Source organism: Diceros bicornis, chromosome 5 (genome assembly GCF_020826845.1).
Source record: "Diceros bicornis minor isolate mBicDic1 chromosome 5, mDicBic1.mat.cur, whole genome shotgun sequence".
Taxonomy (NCBI): domain Eukaryota; kingdom Metazoa; phylum Chordata; class Mammalia; order Perissodactyla; family Rhinocerotidae; genus Diceros; species Diceros bicornis.
The window spans coordinates 27,852,176-27,869,052 of record NC_080744.1 but is presented as its reverse complement, the minus strand read 5'-3'; the positions used below and the strand labels follow the sequence as shown (position 1 = coordinate 27,869,052).

The following is a 16,877-nucleotide window of genomic DNA, read 5'->3' as shown; positions in this document are numbered from 1 at the left end:
TGCATACCCTAGGCACTTATTTAAATTTAAGATGTGCTTATTTCATTTTTCTTGGAAATAAGCTAAATAATAATAGACTGGCAAAGTCACGTAGTTCTAACAGAATAAGCAAATGTTTAGAGCATGCTGATAACCTTAAGTGAAATTCAAATCTTACCTTGAAAAATGCTATCCCAGAGAACCCCTTCTTGATTATAATGTTCATGTAGTACTAACTGCTAATCACTTTGATCCTGTGCATTATAATCAACATTTTAATGCTTCCCATGCATTCATTTAGTTTGAACCCTTACAACAACCCAGTGAGGTAGCTAATATTCCCAGTTTACTTATAAAGAATCATACTGAGAGATGAGTTACACAAGATCACACGTTGTTAAGTGGCAGAGCCAAAATTTGACCTTGAAATCCCAACTACAATACAAACTTTTTATTTAAATAAGGAAAAAAACTACTGTACAAATATTACTTTTCAGGTGCAGCCTTTGGAGCCACGGCTCTGGATGCTTAGCTCTGTGATGAAGTGCTTCTATAGATTCTTAGGTTTAGAGATAATACCATCTGGATACCTTTGCTTGAACCGGGCAACCACATCTGGGTCTAGTAGGTGGATCCCATCCAGTTGGTTTCCAAGAGTGATCCTGAAGCAATGGGAAAGAAGGAGCAAACCAAAAATCTTGGCATTAAAAGACTTAATATTGTTAAAAGATGCATAACTTTTATTAAGACTGCCTATCATCTCATCAGATATTCATGCCAATTCTTTTCAAAAGACCTTAATATTAAAATAGTATATGGCAGTATGACTGGTTAGGAATTAAAGGATGGCAAACCAGGCCTACTTCACAAAGTTGATGCTACCAGTGAGTATTCTTTGGATAAGTAAAATACTAGCAGCATGTCCTTTAAGCTCTGCTAACAGGATGAAAGATACTAAAATTGTTGATAGATTATAAATAGATTCTTAGTAACCACCAGGGGGCAGCTTCAATACATCCTATTAGGATAACTGAGGAAGATCTTTTAAGAGTTGGAGATCCTAGAGAGCAGTGGTTTGAATCCTAAAACCTGTTGGGTTTCCAATGAAATGTTGTAGAGTCCCATAAAACAGTTTAAACACAAGCATAGGTGGCTTATGAATCCTCTGAAACCCATTTATAGACTAGGGGAATGTGAGGTGGAGCTCTACTAACTTCTGTCCTTGACCATACAGAGTTTTGCCTTGGAGGCTAGCATGTTCTCTGGTCACTTTACCAGTTGGGTTGCACATTGTGTGGTCGTCCAAATAACTCAATCTTGCGAGTGCCAGGGGATAGTCTCTCAATCATGCCATAGATTTCATCTGGTTTATGACTGGTGGAACGAACCTAGGAAATAAAGGCTCTAGTTACTTTTAAGTTACCCAAGATTGCACTTCTAGACCTTTCCATTTATGTTTATAATCCAAATGAGAGAAGCTGGGATAAGAATACACCTGACTTGAATAACTGACACCAATTACAATGTGGAAGCTTTGGATGCCTGGGGAAGCACATACCTCAGCTACGATCACATCACAATCCAGACCCTGGTTGAAGCCCTGGGGATTTCCTTTGACACCAACCTGCTCACCACACAGAACAGATTATCTTATGAAACCCCAGCATTTGAACTTTTTCTCAATAAGAAATCCACCAATTCCTCTTTTGCTCCACCTACTGGGCCCCACTGCTGCTCACCAAGCAGTGCTCCTTCCCATGGTTCAACCAGTGACCTGTACGGCCTGTTCGAATGATGCGCTGCAGCTGATTTGTCTTCACCCAGATAATTTCATCTACCCGTTCATAACTGTGGAGCAGAAAAAAGAGACCTAGAGCTTTACTCAGGCTTTCACAGTTTAGGGGAAGCACCATCTACTCTACAGAGGCAAGGAATCATAGGGAATACTCTAGGGCAAGGGAACCCATATCTCAACTACAGCAATTATGTATTTCCCTCAAAAGAAAGCAACTCAATGATCGCTACTCACCCCCAGAGGTTCAGACATTCTCTGCCCAACTCCATGGCCCTAGAAAGAAATAAGGGTTAAACAGCTACATCCATGCACACATTTTTTCTCCCTTCAAGATAGATAAGTGTTGTTTTCAGTAGACATTCAGTGGACATGAACATGCAAAACACCATTAGGGCAATAGGATGGATCTAAGAATGAACAGAGAAAACAGTATTTTCAATGGCCTTACCTTTCACAAGGAACAAATGTAGAGTTAAATAGAATTCAAGGTATTTGTGTTATAAATAGGCATTAGGTCTCAGTAGGAAAAAAAGGCTGACTCAGTCATAAATTTAATAGCAAGGCTAGGAACACCCAGGATTTTATTCCCACCCAGTACTCACTCTGTACTGTATCTGCCCATACCTACATGTCTTTGAACTGCATTACCTGCCTGTGACCCAGAGGAAGAGAAAGCCATCATCCTGCAGTACTGGTATGTTGAGCCTGCGCATCTCATCATCTGTCAGGGTCCCATAGGGCAGCTCCATGTGAATATCCCAGGGTGGGTCAGCCATCACAACTGCAAACTTGCCCAAGATACTGACGTCCAGGTATCGGATATCACAACAGATCCACTGCATGAGGTGGTATTTGGTCATCTTCCCTTCCTTCACTCTCAGATTCATGGCCCCAGTCCCTCTTTTCCACTTGATTTTCCTACTCCCTTATAAGCATATCTGTCCCACTCCATTCCCAGTCAGCAAGACAGATTGCTGGCTATGCTCTGCTCTCCTACATGTATGGCTGACCTACTCAGATACAAGTCCATAAGTTAAAGTTTTCTGAGCAGACAAGTACCTGAGGTGGGAAGAGTCGATCTGCATTGGAATCACCTCCAACACTTTGTGTAAGAGCAAGCTCCTGGCTTGGCGTGTGGTCTTTGCTCCCAGGAGCCTCAGAATCCATGCAAGCATCAATTTCATAGTGAACATATTTGCAGGTATCCATGTGGAAACATGTGTTAAGGAAAGAGCAGTCACCTAATGATTCATCAGTATGTTTATTGATGATTCGTCTGGGGAAATAAAAAGGGAGAACCAGAATCAAGATGGTGTTCCAAAGTTAGATCCCACAGTTCAAGTTCCACATGGTTTCAAAATTTCCTGCCTTATTACCCTCTCCTGATATTCTCTATCATTAGAGCTTCTCCAAGACTTTTCAGAGAAAGGAGGCAGATAGCATGAAAATCCGTAATTTATACTAAAGAATAGTTATAATTCCTCTCTGAGCAAAGACTCAACTTCCTTATCTTACGACAGGAACTAAGGAAGGGCTGGCTGGTTAGAGCAGAATAAAACACTGACCTAAGAGCTCAGAGACACAGATGGCTTGCTTTTGCAAGGAGCATTTAAAAAAAATCTCGTATCTACTTGGGTGTGCAGCCTGTATTCCCTCCTGTAGAACACTACTTCTAGAAGTATACCTTCACAGTCTGGAGGTCTTAGACAAACTATAGACTAAATAACAGAATTAAAGACAGAACCCCTATGACTGGAAGGAATGTGCTGAAAAGGAATGATTACTTCTAGGAGACCCATCCCACCTCTCCCCCTCCCAAGAAACCTGAAGTGCAGCTTGCGACAGGGCCGATCAGCATCACTGGCTTTCATGCACTCCTCCTTGGTTCCATAGTCACAGAACTCTTGCACTTGGGCCCGACCTCGTGAGCGAAACTTTTCAACAATGGATTGTTCCTTGGCTGTTGTAGTATTTAATAGCTCTAGGATCTCCTGACTGACCTGTGACAGAAGCAGCCTTGGACTTAAAGGGTTTGTAGATAAAATTAGCCCTTAAACCACCTCTGTAAATACTACTTGACATTTATGTCCTATAAGGGGTAAATGAGCTAACTTAATATGGGAAAATTGGAACCCTGGAAGAGCTTTGTCACGCGTTTAGTCCTTTCTCACAAATCTGCATTTGGGATGGAATTAAAATATAAGCAGCTTGGTTCCTACTGTTAAGCATTAAGCTAACCTCCCCTCCCCAGGAAAGCATTCGTTCCCACAAAAACCACACATATTTCTTAGGTACTGAACCAAAGCACAGTGCTAAACACTTTACTGTTTAGCTTAGAGTCTATGCAACAACTCTATGAGAGGGTATGCTGGTTATCCTCAACATTACAGATGAGAAGATTAAGGCTCAAGAGAAGTAACTAACTTGTTTGGTTCACACAGCTAGAAGTAGCAAATGGATGAGAACTCATGTGGATCCAATATATACTCAGAACTACTACACTGCCAATTCGTACTGTTTAATCATCAATTTCCATAATTATTGGTACATATGACTATTTTCCAGTATTCTTCTCCTTTCTTCTCTATTTCTATATTTGGATTCTATATTTAGATTCCTTTTCTCTTGATCTGGTGGTTCTTCCAAACAGATCCAATGACAAAGCTTCTCTGAATCAGAGTTTCTCAACACTGGCATTATTGACATTTTGGGCCAGATAACTGTGTGCTGTGTGGGGTTGTCCTACTATGATTATAGGATGCTTAGCAGCATCCCTTGCCTCTACCCACTAGACGCCTGTAGCACGCCTGTGTTTTGACAACCAAAAATGTCTCCAGACATTGCTAAATGTCCTCTAGGGGGAAGGAGGGAGGCAAAATCACCCCCAGTTGAGAACCAGTGCTCTAAACCCTCATTTCTAAGAACTGCTCCTTGCCCTAAGGGTAAATTCCTCTCAACCACAACTATAACTCAAAGTGTGTGTGTGAAACACTTCCATCTACCCACCTTCTTGCTCTGTTGTTCCTTGGTAGACTGTTGGTTCAGAAGGCTCTCTATCTCCAGATCAACATCTGAGGCAGCATGTTTCCTTGATTTCTTGGTTGGCTCCTTGGCTGGTTCTGATGCTGAAGAGGCCAGACCAGAGGCCAAAGAGCTAGCAAAAGCAGTTACTGTGGTCGAGTCCTGTTCTGCACGCCGCTTCTGCCCTGTGATAGTCCCTGCTACCTCCCCAGGGCCCTTCTTTTCTGCCACAGCACCCATCATGGCAGAGAGCTTAGAATGATCAGCGTAGGTCACAAGGGTGGGATGTGCATCATCTTGTAGGAGACTTCGCTTTACCTCAATCAACTCCTGAGCTGCGAACTTCTGTAGGAGGCTTTCCACCCCATCTTGAGTGGCAGGGGCATCTGGCTAGGGAAGGAGGGGAGGGCAATAAGACACGGACCATGAACTGAAGAAAAGAAGTGGTGAATCCCAACCCTGTCTTATCAGGTCATTACCGTGGAAATGGCAAGACGGATGGACACAGCATCAGTGGGCAATGTTAGGGCCAGATCAGAGAGGTGGTGTAGCAACTTCTTCTCTAATTCGGGGTCTGTAGCTAGTTCAGGAACTGCTGAAGCTGTGCTGGGCTTAGGGCCACCAGAAGTGGGTGCAGTAGGCACTGGGCTGTCACTACGGAAGGTTGGAGACAGTGCTGCTTCTGGATTCCGTAGATCTAGGAATGAAGAGAAGTGAAAATGAAAAAGGGGAACCACTGTCAGTCTATACATTCCTCAGGAGTCAAATTCTACAGTATTCACAGCACACAGTTCTTTCATTCCATGCAGGAAATCCTCTGACCAAATTTAGCACTAGATAACCTTTCCTCAATCATACTCAAGTATTTACTGCTTTGGCAAGATAATCCTGGATTTTCTGGGAACCACTTACCTTTTGTTTATTGAGTGAGAATTGTTTTCCTAATTCCTTGTCCTTGCTGTGCTTCAAAGTAAATAAATTAGCAGCACGGTAGATTTAAAGGTCCATACCACCTTCCTTCAGTCACTCTAAATGACAACTGATATAATCAATGTGAATTTAAAAATCCAGAAATATTTTCAACAACCTAAGTTGGGATCAGAGGATTTTGGGGAGTAGAGTTTGAATTTTAATGAATTAAGGCCACTGGACATCAGAGGGTATATAAAATGAGAGTGTTAGGGGTTAAAATGATGTGAACTTTAACACTCAAACACCAAAATCTTACAAAACTTTGCTGAAGCCCAAGTGATATTTCCTAACTGTATTTTTATCATCTACTCTACTACTTCACAAGCTGGGTAGCCATCATAACCTTAATAAGATTTAAGAAACTCAAGTTAGGACAAAATATTACCTTTGGGAAAGCCTAAAATCTGTGATTATTTAGTTAAAATACAGATGAAATGGGCCAGCCCAGTGGCACAGTGGTTAAGTGCACACACTCCGCTTTGGTGGCCCAGGTTTCGCAGGTTCAGATCCCAGGCGCACACCAAGGCACCGCTTTTCAAGCCATGCTGTGGCGGCGTCCCATATAAAGTAGAGGAAGATGGGCACGGATGTTAGCCCAGGGCCAGTCTTCCTCACAAAAAAGAGGTGGATTGGCAACAGATGTTAGCTCAGGGCTGATCTTCTTCACACACACACACACAAAAATACAGATGAAATATTAAACTCTCAAGATGTTTTCCTAAGAATTCTAACATTCAAAGAAATATAGTCTTTAAAATAACCAAAATAATTGAAAGAAAGAACAGTGCTGGGCTGGGTTAATTTATGTGTTTCATCTCTACCTATTCCCACAGTACCAAATAGGCCAGCCAAAGCTCCGGGACAGAACACAATATATGTTTAATCATTACCTCAAAAATACCTTTACAAGAGTCTTAACCATATTATTAGGTGGATGTACTAGGAGTCTTAACCATGCATCATTAGCTGGATGTACAAGTCAAGAGATCTTTACATCCAAAAAAGAATATTTATATTCAAGGGAGAATATAATCTTGTTGTCAAAATTATTACACATGTTTAGCAAGGACCTGGATAAAGTATCAAGGCTCTAGTGGTTAGGTTTGCATATGCACAAAGTTTGGTTAATACCAAAGTGTGGTGAAAACCATGGAAAAGTGAAGTGGAACTTAAAATGACTACAAGCAATTAGATTCATTCATCTAAAGAATATGAATTTAGAAATGGAGAAGTGTACAGAAGTATAGTGAGGAATAATTATAAACTTGTTAAGGAATTAAAAAAACCCACAAACTACAGATAAAAGATGTCATTTGTCACAAAAATGACAGAAAAAGCTGAACACAAAGTAGTCAATGATGTAGTACACTGATATAGTGGTTTTTAAAAAATTAACTCTGTAGATCACTTTGTTAAAGCAAACAACTACTTGAATCCTCAGGTCCCCTTTTCCAATTGCCATTGCTGAAGGGAAAACAAATTACTCCATACTCAAATTAAATAAATATTCCTAGAAGAAATGCACTTACCCAAGGCTTTACATCTTTCTACACTGCAAGAGGCCGAGGGTACTAAAATGCAGTGACAGCCTATCCATGTGGAGAATATGGGGAGGTGACAGAACAAGGCTACATTACCTCCTACTAAAATAACGTACATTGAAAACTGAATAACCTACAGTGTCCAAATGTAGTAAATTGGTGAGTTTCTAGTTATAAATGAATGGAACCATTAGCCCCTCTTCTTTTCTGCTGATTGAGCAACTCATCCGGATAGCCCACATCCCACTGTTGTTTACCTGATGACCACCTGGAGGACCTCTACAACACAGTCCACAGAACAGATGTCTCTGACTTCTCTCAAATATTATCCAAGTAAAATCTGATTTCCTACAATGTATTTATTCAATGCAAATCAGCTCATATGCAATTAATAAATAAGGGAATGTCAGAATAACATGGAAAACTTGCTGGTTCATACATGATTTTTTCTCATCATGTTAATGTTCTGAAGTGGTCAGGGGCAAATTTTCTCACAGTTAAAGAAAAAACTTCAAAAACACATGAATACCTTAAGGAAAAAAGGTGAGAATCCTACAGAAATGCCTTTTAAAAAATAGAAGTGTCTGGTTTAGTGGCTTCAAGAAGTGCTACACTTTGCACTATGTTAACCTATCTGGGAAGCTACAAGTTCAGATGAATAAACTGCAAAGGCATTTCCCTTGGTTAAACAAAAACAAGACTGCTGGATGGAAGCAGGAAGTAGGAGCCCCAGGGTATATAGGCTGTGGGGATGGAATGACTTTCATTATAGGTAGAAACACCAGTGGAGATTTAACTATGCTAGCATTTTTAGTAGAATATTGTAAGGGCTCTAGTAACAAAGTTACAGAGGTTTTGAACAGGCTTCTTCTAAAGCTATTTCTTCTATAAGCCCTGCTATTTTTAATGCAGGCTTTTGCAGAAGCAATTTTTCAGGAACACACATATATAGGGAGAAATGACTCAATCATTTCTTCCAGAATGCTGTATTTGAAAAAGTTGATGAGGTACTTAAGCCCAGTAACAGAAGTCTGTGATAAATCAAGAAGCAACTGGGTCATTTGTCTATGACAGAGACGTAACTGTGTTATATTTTCTGTCTAAAACTGATTTGCATAAAATAAAAGTCTTAGAAACAGAGGAAACCAAAGAATAAGAAAAAACCAGAAAATTGAATCTACAACAAGACATCAAAGGAACTGAAGTTTATATTATCAAGAAAAAAATTCTCCCTCTTGGGTAATTCAGTAACTACTCCAATGCTTGACTGCTAATTAATCCCTGATCATACGACTTGCACTTCTTCCTCTACTCACCCTGCCCTCTTAACTTCTCTGTAATTATCTAAGTCCTATACAGCCCTGAAGACCAAATTCCAAGTGCCAACTCCTCCCCGATGCCTTCACTGACTAAACCAACTCTTGCTACCTCTCCCTTCACTGAACTCATTGTGGACTCATTCATTTGGCATTTTACATATATCATATTGTATTTCTAACTTTTTTTAAGTATTAATCCTTTATCCTCAACTAAATTTCAAACTCCTCGAGGGCAGGGACAATATCTTACTTATTTTTGTCTAACTGGAACTCATGCACACTGTAGATACTCAATAGATGTTTATTTATTATGGTGTCAGAGTCCTGCCAGGGCATCTTCTAGTTCCAGGGGCCACAATATGAGCACACGGGCCTCATATGTATTAACACAAGATTTAGAGATGGACTCGAGTATACTACTAAACATTGGAACAAGCTACCACAAGGGTGGTTTGGATTCACTATCCTTGCAGATCTTTATAGTTGATTTGCCTTAAATAATTCAGGGCTTGTACTGGCGACAGGGGGTGGGCAGGAGTTGACAATCTTTTGAGGTTCCTTCAAGTTTTGACTGTGACATAGCGGGCAACGGGAGGGGAGAAAAAGTTTAAAAGCAAAAAACAAATATTTTCAGATTCCTGCTCGGTATGTAAATACCTAAAGACAATGCCAGTTCCTCTACTCATTTAGCAACACCGAGGGCCACTGACCTGGGCGCTGTGGATATAAAGGTTCAGTCCTTGCTCTCACGGTGTCCATAGTCGCAAAGAAATGACCAGTACAAAGTAGTAGCTATAACCGAGGGAAGAACAAAGCGCCATGGGAGCAACAAAAAGGGGACCTGCTGCTTCGAGGGGTAGGTAGCTGAGAGGTCTTAGTAAAGGCGACGATCTGGTAGACTTAGGAGTCAGTAAGGAGGACGGGGGTGGGGCCGGGGCGCCCGTCCCGGGAAAGAGAACTGGGCGTACCACGTCCCGAGGTGGGAAGGAACCGCGACTACTTGCCGGAGGGCGCGGCGTCTGTGCTGCTGAGGGGGAGGAGAAGAGCACCAACGCACGGGGTGTTACAGAAAAGGCCGCTTGGGGAACGGCACCGACTCAGGAGCTGTCTTTTTCTCCAGGGTTCCCTCCCGCCCTCCCCGGGTAAGCATCGGCCCCGACAGCCCCGCGCCTCACCCAAGTGCCCCGAGTCCTGCTTCCGCCTCCGCTGCAGCCTCTCTCGCAGCGAATCCAGCTGCTTTTTGTGGGCCTGGATAGAGCTCCACGTGTCCGACATCCTAGTCTCCAGACCCAGACACGTCTCGAATCAAGCGCGGCGAACTAGCACCTCCCAGTCCCAGCTCCAGGAAATACCCAATTCTCACGCGGACACCCAAGGCTAACCGGAAAGAAATCCCGGGAGATGCGCTAGATGGAAAGGTCATTTCCGGCTTCGCACTCTCTTTGAAGCTCAAAAGAGAGCCGCCTTAGGTGTTGGCAGAATGGCGGATGTATTTTTTATTGGAACTCTCGCGTGCTTCCGGGTGCGGTGAGGCTGTGGTTGCCATGTTGGTGCCTGGCAGAGCGGCCATGTTGCTTGTAGACGCGCATGCGGCCATGTTATAAATACAAGAGGGGAGTCCTGTGAGTTGAGCTGGGTTGTGAACGTACACGTAGAGCAGCACGTGTCGTACAGATTTTTGAAACGAAGGATCACTCATTCCTTTTGACAGTTTGATACTAATATACTTTTTCCACTGAAGATGTTGTAGGTTTATGTTTCCATGCATTCATTTACAAAGATATAGCTATTACATTGGTTTCCAGTCTATGGGTGTGTGCGTTTGTATCTGTGCTTCTTTGAGAGAGAACGAGGAATGATGGAGCAGAGATATTATAAGGGGTCTACAACTACATATTCTCACTCTTCTTACTTACACCAAATCTACAAGTATGATATGTAATACATTAAAATAAAGTCCTCATAAGGAGGCACTAGAGGGGTTTCTGAGGTTGTGGTTCCATTGCGTTTCTTACTCTGGGAGCTGGATGCATGAGTATGTTGTTTATGAAAATTAATTGAGCCAAACATTTTGGTATGTGCACTTCTCTGTATGTGTAATAAACTTTTAAATACAAAAGTTTTTCGTTTTTTATTTTTTTAAATGGGGTTCTCTGAATGGAAGTATTTGGGAACCATTGATTTATCAAATGGCTACATGATGCCAAACACTGTGTCAGAAAGAATAGCTTGAAAAGGCATGGCTCTGGTTTTCAGAGCATTTCTCTTCTGGTAAAGAAACTAAGACCCAGCTTATTAATATCAAACCATCTTTACAGCATAAGGCAGCGTGAGCATAGGCTTTAACAAATAAATGTCACTGCAAAGAGGAGGAGGACTCCAAGCCAAGATGACCACGGAAGGCATTGGAAAGAAGGTGGCATCAAGGTTCAGGCTTGAAGTGACAGCTATAGCTTCACTGAAGCTATAGGAGAGAATTCCAGGCCAATGACATGATAAAAGCAAAGGTCTATGCTAGAGTTAGGAAAGCAAGTTGTATGTCCTGCTAATCCAGGTTAGTTTGCTAGAACATAGAGAATTATATTTGGGAATTTGGGAGGATATTTATGTTTCCATATTTGAGGCCAGATTGCAAAAGGTACATGTTACCTGAGTAAAGAGCTTGCAACTTATTCAGAGTACAACAGGGGAAATGGGCTGGCCCTGTGGTTCAGCGGTTAAGTGCGTGCACTCCGCTGCTGGCGGCTTGGATTTGGATTCCGGGCGCACACTGACGCCCCGCTTCTGTGGCCATGCTGAGGCTGAGTCCCACATACAGCAACTAGAAGGATGTGCAGCTATGACATATAACTATCTACTAGGGCTTTGGGGGAAAAAAATAAATAAAATTATAAAAAAAAAAAAGAATACAACAGGGAATAATTTAAGGTTTGTGAATAGGGAGTGTTTTAAGATTAATCTACTGTTCTAGTTGGTTTGAGATGGGGAGGAAGGAGAGTTAGAGATAGGGAAAATGGTTGGTAACCTATTGTAACTGTTTGATGATAGGACCTTTAATTAACTCAGAAGCTAGTTATGGATAATAATGGGAAGGAAGGGGTGAATATGAAGGGAGGCTATTGAGAGGAAAGATGTATGTATGTGTATTGGAAGTGGCAGTTTCATCCATTCAGCAAATATTTATTGAGTGACTACTATGTGCTAGGTACTGTGGAGATTTAGTAGTAATAAAAATATTCATTTCCATCTCATTTTCTGAATTTAATTTACTTACTAGGTAATTCACACTATCTTTTGAGATGTGTAACTTTGTATATGAGCCTTGAAGAAAAGGATATGGAAATGAATATGGGCTCACATGAACATCTCTAGACATTTAAGTCTCAGGACTACATGTAATTAGAAGCAAAAATGGTATCTTCCTCAGCTGAAATACTCTTGGGATAGTTGGCTAATGTGAGATCATGGAAGACTACTCAAGGGGACTGCTCTACCTGAGGGTTTTTGCCTCCTTTAATAACCTCGGTTTAGCAACTGCCCTCAAGAAAGTTGAGAAGGATGCTTTTGTTCTCTCATTTGGGATGTATCCTGTGTGGCCCTATGTTTAGATACATGTATGATTAATGGAGTAAGATAATCCCATTATTGCTATATTATAGCACTATTAGAGTTAATTGTTGACAAATCTGAATCCCTCATTTGTTATAAGATCACTATATCTTTCAAGGTCCTTAACACATAGAAATGAAATTTATAGAAATTATATAGCAGTAAAATTAAATAGTCTTGGGGGAGAAAGAGAGTACTGGATATAGCCTTGCAGAAAATGAAGGGGGTTGATTTATCGTAAAGACAGAATTCTGCAGGTCAACCCCCCAATAATATAAGCATTTTTGTCTAGGAAAGGAAGGCTTTTCTAGTGGAAAAGATTCAGTCTCTGGTAGAATTTGGGATACCTAAGGCCTGGATTGCCTCCTCTCACCTACAAAGGAAGCCCAAGAAGTAACATGGGTGCTCCTGAAAGTCAATCAAATCAAGGGCAGCTCCCAGAAGTCTTTGCTTTCACATTCACTTTGGGTAAATTATTACAACTTAGTAAATTAGGCAAACTTTAGGAGCACAGGAGGGCCACTTAGCATGATCTGCTTATAGAGGGATTCTTTCCAGATTCCTCATGACCAGTTTTCTGCTCAAAAGAAAGCCACTGCTGGGGGCTGGCTAGGTGGCGTAGCAGTTAAGTTCATGCATTCCCCTTCGGCAGCCCAGGTTCACCGGTTTGGATCCTGGCCGCAGACCTACTCACCACTCGTCAAGCCATGCTGAGGCGGTGTCCCACATAGAGGAAACAGAAGGACCTACAAGTAGGATATACAACTATGTGCTGGGATTTTGGGGAGAAAAAGAGGAAGATTGGCAACAGATGTTAGCTCAGGGCTAATCATCCTCAAAAAAAAAAAAAAAAAGCAAGCCACTGCTTTCTTATGTCCCCACTCTTAGTCAGTCTGCATACAACCCTGAGCAGTGCAGAGAGGAAAAAGGAACCTCACCCAGACCTCTTCTAGTCCAGAAAGAGTGTAAATCTCATTGTGAGCAGATGATGCTGCATGCATTGCATTTCTTAACTTTTCCTCATATCTGCTGTGGTAGACTGTTTCCAGAGTTAGCCACAAGTCCTCCCACCCCACGTGCCCTATGCAGTCTGACTTTGTCACTCTTCCCTTTAAGAGGTAAAGCTGATTTCCCCTCCTCTTGAATCTGAGCTGGCCTTCTGACTAGCTTTGGCCAACAGAATGTGGCAGAAATGATATTCTTTGGGTTTCAGAGCCTAGGCCTTAACAGGCCTTGTAGCTTCTGCTTTTGTCTTCTTGGAGACCTGAGCCTTCATGGAAGTCCAGTTATCCTGATAGATAGACCACTTAAAAAGAGAGAGAGAGGAAGAGAGATATCCTAGAGATTGAAAGACTTCGAAAGGAAAGAGGCCCTGGAGAATGAAAGACTATAAGGAGAGAGGCTCCAATATTCCAGCCATTCAGCTGAGCGGCCAGAAGTGAGTAAAGCCGTCTTGGATCCTCCAGCCCAAATCGAAACTGCCTGAGTGAGCTCAGCCCTCATCACGTGGAACATTGACAAGCCATCCTAGCTCAGGCCTGCCTAACAAACCATGGAATCACAAGCAAAGACATAATTATTAAGACACTAAGTTTTGGGATGGTTTGTTACACAGCAATGGATTGCTGAAACATCCACAATACTGACCAAAACTTTTTATTTGGTTCTTTGGCCAAATGTTTTTTTCCCTTAAGTTTTTCTCCTTACTGTTTCTTATTATATGATCAAAAGCAAAATGTCCATTGGGTTAGTCAATCAGTTATTAAACAATAGAAAACACAAAGAAATGTAAAGGGAAGTCAAAGTTGGGTCTAATTGAGAGCAACACTAATGAAGTCTATCTTGGGGATCAGGAGACAGGGGTTCTTTGGTTTACTAAGAAGTTGCAGGGACAGTAACCAAAGCCCCAGAAGCAGGAGTTTGTGAGAGATGAAAATGTGCCAATAATATCTAGGCCTTTTTCAGGGGTGACACAGGTTGAAATCTCTAAGGAGCAGGTGCTGAAACGGAATTAGGAGTCCAAAAGTTTTATTGGGGAGTAACAATTGTAAAAGGTAAAGGGGGAGAAAATGGGATTGGGCAGGGAGAGCTGTCAGACTATGATGCAGATCTGACAAAGTTTCTGCCAGCCCAATGGGGAGTTCCAGAGCAAAAATTGCTCATTAGAGTCCCATGTTCCAAGGGAATGACTAAGCCCCTGTACCACCCACCGCTTTGCTCAGTCTTTGGCCAGGGGCTGCAGAACAGCAGAAGAGCTGGAGGCCGTCAGCTATCCAGGTTTCTTTCAGCTCGATAACCAGTTCTTTCCTGAAGTGACATCTCTGAAGCAGCACATCTCTGTACCTGCCAAAGAGGACTTGGTATATCTTATATAGGAACTTAAATGGTAACTGCACTAGTCCTTAAGATTGTTGTATGGGTTGAGTTCGTATATTTGAGAATGATTATTATGGAAGCTGCATTCAAGAGAATTGTAAACCTCCTCCCCCTTCTCCATCTTTGCATTATAAGTTAGTTATTTCCCTTTCTGGGAACCCACAGGCCATTGTTTGTGTCTATCTTAGTATTACTACCACCATTAAAAATATATTTACATTTTTCCTCTTCCTAGACTGAGTTCCCTAGGGCAGAAGTGTGTCTTATTTATTTACTTTTGTACCTACCCAACACTTGGTCTCTGAAACAAAATAAATCTTCAGAAATTAACTGAATGAATGCACAAAGAAGCTGTCTCATGCTTCTCATAATAGTGATGCTTTTTATCTATCCAGTTTGAACTGGATCCACTGTATTTCATGTAAAGTGTTTTGCAAGCTGCATTTATTTACATACTTATTCCAGCAAGTTAGAGTTAATTCACCTCCAAAAAAATGACCAAATGAAAAATGATTGAGAGTGAGAAATGGTGGGGCTGATGGTGGGGACTGGAGGGGGCTGCAAGAAGGAAGAAACTAAAGGCTCTAGGAAGAGAAAGAATAAATTAAAGGCGAAGAGAGAAAAAGAAAAAGAAAAAAAGCTATCAGATAAGAGAGGTCAATGAAAGAAGAAAAAGCAGGACAGGAGAGGAAAAAGAAGAATGAAAAGGGGACCTAAGGGAAAATAGAGTAGAAGGAGGGCGGGGAGTCAGGCTCAGTGCTGACCTGCCCAAGGAAGTATCCATCATTAGAAGCCTCACTGACAGCTGTTACCATAATGGGACCTGGCATGTAAAGAGAGGGTAAGTCTAGTTTAATTAGTTAAATGGCATTATCTATGTCCAATGGGGGTAGGGGAGGTAAAGGGAATAGAAGGATTGGTGACCCACCTCCTTCCATAGGCTGAAAGGAAAAACAGATTTACAAAGCTTTGCCAGGAATTAAAGAGACAGGAGCTGTTTCTTCCCCAGTTGACTTCACGATTCCCATGTGTTCCTCTTCACCAGTACCTTTCAAAGGCCACCTGTACTGCTCCAGTAGGGGCAACTAGAATCAAACCCTGGGTTCTTTACCTTGAATTGAGCCAAGAATAGGTTTACTCATTTCCTCCCTTCTGTCTTCCAGCCAGCCTCACATAAAGAGTCTTTAATGACCTAGCAGGAAGCAAGTACCATCCCTGATCACTGGTGGTAGTGCTAAGACTGGGATTCTGCCCATCTATGTGTTTTTTTTTAAAATGATCTTTTTTAAATTTTATTTTTTTGCTGAGGAAGATTCACCCTGAGCTAACATCTGTGCCAATCTTCCTCTATTTTGTATGCAGGTCCCTGCCACAGCATGGTTGACAAGTGGTGTAGGTCCGCACCTGGGATCAGAACCCGTGAACCCAGGCTGCCAAAGCGGAGCATGCTGAACTTAACCACTATGCCATGGGGCCAGCCCCCCTATCTATATTCTTAATCCAACTCTGCCACTAATAGGCGGAGTGACTTTGGGCAAATCATTTTACCAGTCCCATCCCTTAAGCACTAAGATTCAGTGGTATTATAATCTTACAAATGCAAAAAAAAAAAAAAAAAAAATTCTGAAGAATGTTCTCTTTAGGAAAGCAAGGTCTTAGAGTCAAATTTGAACCTTACCATGTTGTGGAGAGACAAAGTAAAAAAAAAAAAAAAAATATATATATATATAAATATGCTTCATTTTATGCTCCCACCCCCAATGTACTTCCTTTGCTAAGAATCTTCCTTTATATTATCTTGTTGATAGAAATTATTAGGGTTGAATTACTTTTTTCTTTCTGTTTATAACATCTGATCTCAAGGATCATAAAGATTAATTCATCTTGGTTCTCCAGGTAAACTGATGTCAGCTAGGCTGACTTGGGGTTCAGGAAAGACTGATAAAGCAGCAGCTTCCAACCTCTGAACAGAACAAAACACAAAAACCTGATGGTGGAAGGTTCTAGGCAAAGAGAAAACCTAGACAATGACTGTACACATTGGGCAAATCCCCTACATTTTGAGAACACAAACACTATTTCTCCAGGGAAATTACATTCACTGGAGGTTGTTTTAGGACAAGGCTGAATAAATTAAATATTTCAACACCATATGTTCAGTTTTGGCAGGAGACGTAGGTTGGAAGGGAATCGCAATGTTAGGGAATGCCCATATCACACCCCAGCTGGCTCTTTAGTCACGAAATAAGGAGAAACACACAAATA

At 41.6% G+C, this 16,877-nt stretch overlaps 1 protein-coding gene across 2 annotated transcripts; it reads right to left on the bottom strand.

Annotated features, from left to right (window-relative positions):
* Window positions 1–408: 408 nt before the first annotated feature.
* METTL3 (methyltransferase 3, N6-adenosine-methyltransferase complex catalytic subunit) lies at window positions 409–10,036 on the bottom strand. Of its 2 annotated transcripts, XM_058541009.1 has the most exons (11): window positions 9,803–10,034; window positions 5,275–5,492; window positions 4,781–5,185; window positions 3,599–3,774; window positions 2,834–3,050; window positions 2,423–2,610; window positions 2,009–2,047; window positions 1,719–1,827; window positions 1,538–1,603; window positions 1,255–1,367; window positions 409–641 (listed from the first exon to the last, which is right to left on the bottom strand). In XM_058541009.1, the coding sequence occupies exons 1-11, from the start codon at window positions 9,900–9,902 to the stop codon at window positions 530–532; spliced, it is 1,743 nt and encodes a 580-aa protein (XP_058396992.1). In that variant the 5' UTR covers window positions 9,903–10,034; the 3' UTR covers window positions 409–529. The 2 variants fall into 2 exon arrangements, with proteins under 2 accessions (XP_058396992.1, XP_058396993.1); XM_058541010.1 differs by lacking the exon at window positions 1,538–1,603 and having other exon boundaries at window positions 9,803–10,036.
* Window positions 10,037–16,877: the final 6,841 nt, after the last annotated feature.

Coding starts and splice junctions, on each gene's coding strand:
- METTL3 (XM_058541009.1), bottom strand. CDS start 9,902: ATGTCGGACACGTGGAGCTCTATCCAGGCCCACAAAAAGCAGCTGGAT. Junction 3,775..4,780: donor AGGAACAACAGAGCAAGAAG/GTGGGTAGATGG, acceptor CTTCTGTCACAG/GTCAGTCAGGAGATCCTAGA. Junction 642..1,254: donor CACAATGTGCAACCCAACTG/GTAAAGTGACCA, acceptor CCATTGCTTCAG/GATCACTCTTGGAAACCAAC.